This window comes from Phaeoacremonium minimum (assembly GCF_000392275.1).
Source record: "Phaeoacremonium minimum UCRPA7 unplaced genomic scaffold PA7_03_scaffold_286, whole genome shotgun sequence".
Lineage (NCBI taxonomy): Eukaryota > Fungi > Ascomycota > Sordariomycetes > Togniniales > Togniniaceae > Phaeoacremonium > Phaeoacremonium minimum.
In genome coordinates, this window is record NW_006921191.1 from 4,678 (window position 1) to 12,001 (window position 7,324).

At 49.1% G+C, this 7,324-nt stretch overlaps 2 protein-coding genes across 2 annotated transcripts; both read right to left on the reverse strand.

Moving 5' to 3' along the window:
* Positions 1 to 1,281: 1,281 nt before the first annotated feature.
* Positions 1,282 to 2,425, reverse strand: UCRPA7_3477 (putative glycerol dehydrogenase protein; the record flags this gene model as incomplete). Its single annotated transcript, XM_007916045.1, has 5 exons — positions 1,282 to 1,568; positions 1,645 to 1,942; positions 2,003 to 2,032; positions 2,329 to 2,336; positions 2,398 to 2,425. 5 exons carry the CDS (start codon positions 2,423 to 2,425, stop codon positions 1,282 to 1,284), a joined length of 651 nt encoding a protein of 216 aa, XP_007914236.1.
* A 2,581-nt stretch (positions 2,426 to 5,006) lies between these two features.
* UCRPA7_3479 (putative mfs monosaccharide transporter protein) lies at positions 5,007 to 6,751 on the reverse strand (the record flags this gene model as incomplete). Its single annotated transcript, XM_007916047.1, has 3 exons — positions 5,007 to 5,350; positions 5,400 to 5,678; positions 5,737 to 6,751. 3 exons carry the CDS (start codon positions 6,749 to 6,751, stop codon positions 5,007 to 5,009), a joined length of 1,638 nt encoding a protein of 545 aa, XP_007914238.1.
* Between the last annotated feature and the right edge of the window lie 573 nt (positions 6,752 to 7,324).

Sequence of the window (7,324 nt, forward strand, 5' to 3'; positions counted from 1 at the left end):
GCATTGGCTATCGTTCTTTCTAACGAATATAGACTAGATATAACCTAGGCAAAAGACATTATACTTAGCCCTCTAAGTAGAGTGACTATGGTAAGGGTAGGCTATATAATCGTTAATAAAGCTTTAACGATAGTATAAGCATACAAACCAGAAGTAGTATCTTCATCTTTATTACTATCGACTCTAAAATTAGGAGAGACAGTATAATAGGCAGCGATTATAAAGCTTGATTAGCCTTACTGACGAGCTTATAGTATTGTCTTTTCAAGATCTTATAACTTATTTGTAGTGTAAGTGGTGATGGTACATACTTTGCGTATAGATGTAGTCTACTTGATATAGACTATTGCAAATGATATTCTCCTACTTATATTAGCTTTATAAGCTCTTTAGGGCTATATATACAAGCATATAGCTATAAGGAGAGCTTATAGAATAAGAGTATTTAAAGGAGAAAATTATATAGAATTGTTTGAAAAATAAGGGTATTTACAATATATTAGGCCTCTAAATCATATATAATCATATGATAATCCCAAAAGACTATCAAAAAATGGTCCCTAAGCTTATAGAGCTTCACCTAAAGCTTACTTATATATAGGCAAGCGGCTGAAGCCGCCCGCCTAGGGGGTATATGACAAAAGAGAGCCTTGCTAAGCCTAGTGGTAAGCTCCTTAGCCTCTGACAGGGGTCAATATAGTATATATATGGTGTGAGAGCATCCTAATTCTCTTTTGTATGATCGATATAGTTTAATGAACTTTCTATTACCTAATTATATGCTCGTATGCGCTCTACGGTCCGTCACATCCCTACAATCTGAACTGGTACTAGCCATACCGCTTGTGTAAGAGACTGGCCAACCCGAATACACTTACCCTGCTTTTATGCCTAAGGGCATGCGATTCTCTAAGTAATCGGCGTCGAATGCTGCGCAATTGGCTTTATATCTGATCATTCAGGATCCAGGGGATGTCAAAGCTGGGAGTTCTATCACGACCTGAGTCCCAATGTACGTGCCCGCATATAAGGGCGTTGATTACTTAATTCTGTAAGGTTATGGCTGTGACATCAGCCTATATCAAGACTTGGCGATAATTGAAAGCAAAAAGGGAACCTTGCACGAGTATATACTTCTAGTTCAGCTGTTTTTCCCGTCTGCCTGCAGGGCCCAGGCTTACATCAAATTGACTTTGAATGCCTCGGCAAGTCCCATATCTGGGAGAATACGTCTATATTTTCGACTTTGCTTCTATATAGACTTGCCAACCGCCCGGATTATTACGACGTGATCGGACCATACCAGTCAGCAAAACCGAGATCGAAGCCCCACAGAGGAGTGTTGATACGCTTCGCCTTGCCACTGGCAGCCAATCCGTCGAGCACGGCTAAATCCTCCTCAGAGAGTGAAATAACTTCTTTGTTCGAGGAGATGCGCTTTTCAGTCACAGACTTGGGTAACACCACGACGCCTTTGTTCACATGGTAGCTGATGAGGATCGTAGCAGCAGAGACACCGTTCTTGTCCGCAATTCGCTGGATGTCGGGATCTGACATGATGGGCGCGCCTGCCACGGTCGATAGCCGTTAGCATCATCCCAACTCACTCCCGCTGCAACATGTCTACGGGAATCTGGAACTCACCAGTAGAACCGAGAGGAGAATATGCTTCGAGCAGGATACCGAGCTTGTCGCAGTACTGTCGGAGCTCATGTTGAGGGAGAAAAGGGTGCAGTTCGACTTGGTTCACACTTGGGACAACTGTCCATGTTTTGCGGAGCTCCTCTAGGTAGGGAATTGACCAATTCGCCACGCCTATGGCCTTGACCTTGCCGGACTTGTATACCTCTTCCATCTGGCGCCATGTCTCGTTCTGACTCCACGATCGATCAACCGCTCGGGAACCATCGGGGTTGACCGGTAGTAGCTCACTCGACTCGTTCTGTGACACGATTAGAACGTTCTTATCAAGGATCTTCGCGGCTGCGCGACAGGTACTTACTGGGACTAATCGAACGGGCCAGTGGATAAGCTAATGAGCATGATATGTCAGTGTCAACCTTACCAAAGCGAGGCACGACAGCAAGAACAATAGCCTGCAAGGCCTTACATAAAGGTCAAGATAGTCCACCCCCAAAGCTTCGAGAGTTCTCTGTAGACCATTTTCTACACAGGGATGATGAGTATTCCAAAGCTTGCTAGTGAGGAAGATTTCTTCACGAGGCACCCCGCTGTCTTTGATGCCCAAACCGACTTCGTGCTCATTGCCTAGACAGGATGTTAGAGGACTCTCGAATTACGCGCTCAGGGCCATTCAGGGTAGCACACCATATATACTAGATGTATATTTAGTTAGCGAAGCTGCGTGGGGTACGAAGATGTGCGTGCCTAGCTTACAGAGCTGCGTCAATATGACGGTACCCATTCTTGAGGGCAAAGGTCACAGCGTGTCGAACCTCGCCTGGCTTAGATTGCCAGGTACCTGTGCATACGTTGAACGTTAGGGATTGAACTGTGTTGGTGTCAAGCATATCGACACTCGAGACTGACCAAGACCAACGGCAGGGATTTTGGCCCCCGTGTTGAGTGTGAAGTGAGTCGGCAGTCGGGCCATTGTACTTCGGAAGTGCTGATTTCCTTGGCGTTTCGTTTGGAGATTGGAAAAGAAAGAGAGTCGAAGATGTAGGTAAACAGACCTCATGTGCGTCGTCATCGAGCAACTACTTGTGCAGGCTAAACGTAGTAAGGGGTACATCGTCCGGCCCGATGAATCGGGACGAATTCCATCGGCCTTGAGTTGATGAAATCATGGGCCCGAGGGCGGCCAAAGATCGGACTTTTCCGACATGCGGGCTAAGGTTTCTACTAAACAAGCAATTATCTCCGATGCGCCACTAGAGATGGCGCCGTTGCTATGACCGTACAATCGGAGTGACATGCTTGCTTCTCCGCGGTATGATGAGTTAAGTGAGACAAACTTTATCGGGTGTAAGGGCGTGTGTTGGGGTCTAGGGTAATAATAGTAGGTCAAGGTACACACCCACATACGCTGTTGGGAAATTTCAAAGCAGCGCTCAATCATTTGACCGGCCAGGTTGTTACAAGCTACTACTATCGCCTATCTGATCAAATCCCTACTTGAAATGCTATTGGCCCTGCCAGCCTAGAATTGAATCATCTCGTATCCCTTCCAACAGTTTGCTCCGTACGCCATGAAACGCAAGCTCATGATCTCAGGCGACCGAGCCGACTTTACCACGCTCATATTTGACCTCGACGAAAAGAGCTTGAACGTGCACGCGAATTATCCCGGAGTCTTCAATACTTCCTGGGTGGAGCCCTCGTCTTGGCATGGAGACGTTGATCGCTTGGTTGGGCTGTCCGAGGGTACTGAATCTGGTCTCTTGTACACTTTCGAAATCGACCACGCGCAAAAGACCTGCAAGATCACAAGCCAACAACCAACTCTGGGAGCACCTGCACATTGTAAGCGAGCATGCGTGCGTGCGTGTTTCCGTCCTCTTAGATATAGTTGTTCATGTTTGTCGCACAGTCATCACGCTACACACTAGGGATGCTTTGGCGCTTGGTACCGTGAGTAACAAATGAAGACGGCAGTGTCGGCGCCTACGCTCACAATGAGTAGTATCTAGGAGGCTCTGTTGCTCTTTATCCTATCTCATTTACGGGGGAGGATGGACTACTACTTACAAATGACCCTCGCACAGAGGTTTTGCTGGAATTCCCTTACAAGTCATCTGGGCACGGCCCGGACCAAAGACGACAGCGGCAATGCCACGTGCATCAAATACTCGAAGACAGGAGAGGTTTGCTGTACGCTCCAGACTTAGGGTCGGATCGGGTGTGGATCTTTCGCCGTGAACAGATGAAGTTGGAAACATGTGGCTGGCTCCAATGTCCTCCCGGAACAGGCGCTCGGCATGCCCAGATCACACATGATGGCATGTCTTTCAACCCTTGCAGCCCCATCATACAAGTTCCAACTAATACAGCCTATAGGACGACTCATGTACGTCATCGGAGAGCTCTCACACACTGTTGTTGCTTTCGACTTGTCATCTTGTCTTGCCGAAGACATTCAGCCCATCGACGGCTTTGCGCCTAATGTAATCCCTCCGACTGTCCATCCCAAACATCAGTTCATGATGGACTCCGCCGAGATCTGTCTGCACCCGAATATTTCGACTGTTCTGTATGTTAGCAACCGGTGGGAAAGGCATATTGCAGAGCGTGAACCTCATCTCGAAGACGTCCCCAAGGAGCTGCCACCAGGAGATGCTGTTGCCATAATCCTGCTCTCAGATGACGGCAAGAAAGTGCAAGATATCAAGCACGTCCGAACACGTCTTGATACCATCCGCGGTATGCGCCTTAGCGATGACGGGAAATATGTCGTACTGGGTGGACAGGAGGGAGGCGGAGTTGAGATCTATGGCATCAGTGGAGAGAGAGGCGACGTTTGGACTCTTGTGGCTAGTTTAGAAGAAGGATTGGAAAGCGGTATCAAACACGCAATCTGGCTGTAGGCTATGAAAGTAGAAGAAGAGAGATCCACATAGACCACCCTTCTTGCAAGTCTATTCCTATGTATCCCACCCCGTATGCCAGATACTCCCTCTAGAACGGTGCCCAGTATCTTGTCGCGATAGGGCGAATCTGTTATAAGTCCCTCAAGCCTAGCAGTACTATGTATAGTCTTGTGCGAGTCAGGAGATCCGGTAAGTCACTGAATCCTAGTATGAGTCCTCGCGCCACTACTACAAATCTGCACACTATAAATCTGCAATTGCTTCTGCGATAACTTTTGTTAAAAATTGTTGGATATGTTTAGTGATCTGATGGGCAAATAGCATGACCGAGGAATTTACACGTTGCAAATTTCTGCTGTTCCTGTGCTCTCAGGTGTGTGTATACTTCTGTCTTCGCAAGCCGCGCAATCCAATCTCGTACATTTTGCACCTCACTGTGATGTGCGTTGCTTGTGCTCACGGCACCACAGCAACCTCTGTTTCGAGCTCACGCTCCTCATTATCGAGCCTGTCTCCAAACACACTTGCAATACTTTCCAAACTTTTGCCCGCCGTCTCCGGAACGAAGAAGAATGAAAATACCGCGGCTGCAAAGCAGAAACAACCAAAGAAAAGATAGGTGCCCCAGCCCAGCTTGAGCTGCATCTCAGGGACAATGACGCCGATAATAAAGTTTGCCAGCCATACCATAGCCGTCGCAGCACCAACACCCTTGGCGCGCTTAGAACTTGGGAAAACTTCGGCCGGCAGAGTCCACGCCAGGGGTCCGTATGAAGAGGCGTATGCAAGAACGTAAATGTCTGCCTTGTTAGCACAGAGCAGATTACTTGGGTGAATGGGAGGTCATACAGATTAGGGCCACGCCGAACCAGCCCATTCCTGGGTTGTTCTCCCATTTGTTGTTGTACTTGTTGACAATACCGGCCATGATGATGTGCGGAATACCCATCGCGATGCCTCCAAAGATGGCAAGCTTGCGGCGCCCCATGTGGTCGAGGAACAGAAACGTAGGGATCCCGGCCACAAACTGGCAAATATTAACCATGCCGCTCAGAATGAGGGACATTTCGTAGCTCTGCCCAAGAGCGGCGAAAAAGATGGGTGCGTAGTACACAAAAGCGTTGATACCTGACGTTCTAATTAGTCTCACTGCTGTCGTGATTTTATATGATGCCTTAGTACTAACCCGAGAATTGCTGAAAGAAAGGAATAGCAAGCGCAACCACTGTACGTCGCAGGCACTTGGGTTTGAAGAGATCGCCCCACTGTTTGAACTCAAGGACGACAGGGTTGGTGTTACTGCCATGTTCGCGCTGCAGCGCAAACTCCTGGATTTTGACTTCGCGAAGTATGCCTTTCCATTCAGTTTGGATGCGAAGGTCCGACGCAGGAAGGCGTCGAAGCTTCTCGAGCGCCCGCAGGCTGTCCTCGTCGCGGTGACGCATGGCCAGCCATCTTGGCGAGTAAGGGAAGAACTGAATGCCGATACCAACAATCAGGGCAGGCGCCATCTGCAGGAGGAAGGGCAACCTGAAAGACCAATCGTTTGCAATCTCCCGGGTTCCGTACGTGATCCAATAAGAAATGATGGCCCCGATGACGATAGAGATGGCCTCGAGGACGAGCAGAGAGCCTCTGAGATTTGGTGGCGCGATCTCGGATATGTACAACGGTGCTCCCATGGCAAGGGTGCCGACACCGATACCACCAATGGTGCGCCCGGCGACGAGAGTGCCATAGTTATGTGCAGCTGTCTGGATAATGGCACCAACACAAAAGAAGACTGTCGCTATGGCGAGGCCCCGTTTCCTGGAATAACGATCGGCAAGCAGGGGAAAGACCAAGCAGCCAACAAAGGCACCGAACTCCAGCATACCAGTCATGAAGCCGGTATTGAAACCATAGCGAGAGTGACCCGGGGCAACCTCGGGGAAATGCTCGTGGAACTGTGGCATGGTGAGGATAAGAGAAATGACGCCTTGATCGTAGCCGAAGGAGAAGCCGCCGAAGGAGGCCAGGAGGGCGGCACCAAACACATACGGCGACCGGATTATCCCGCTGATGCCCTTGGTGTCATAGCTGATCGTGGTGATATCCGCGTCGTGCGAGAAGCTGTCCTCGAGGTGTATGGGGCTCTCCGCATCAGCTGCCTTAGCATTGGCGTAAGAGCTCGCAGGAGGACTCGTTTTGCAGTCCGCCATCGTGGTTGCCGTCAACAATTAGGTCGTAAAGAAAAAGAAATTCCGATGAGGATTCTACTTTCGTATATAGCCCAAAAATGATGATGATGATGGGTAGAGCGAAGGGACTGGGAGTGACGAGGATGACAGCCGCGGGTTTTGATACTTAAGTATTCAGAGGTGGTTGCGGAACGTGTGAGCCAGGCTGATGGCCCCATGGGGAACAATGTGGGTTCCCCTGATTTCTCAAACATCAAGGCTGAAAGACCCACACCGGACCAAAATATCGGACTTATCCACTAGCGCAGACAGGACCGGACATAAATCCTGGCTTGCGAGAGTCTGGGGTTTGTTGGCCTTCCCACTTTCTCCAACTTCCTCCAAGAGAAATCACGCGGCCTTTCCCCGAGCTTCCCGAGCCAGCATGACACGAACTCTTTGTAGTAACCGGGTTTTCTCCAATGGCCGAGGCGATCCAGCGACCAAGGCTCCAGATTGGAATAATCCCCTCCATCGAATGAACTATTGAGTTGGGGGAGCTGGGTCTTACCCCTGCCAGCCGTCAGGTGACTTATTTGCTATTACTTACTTCAT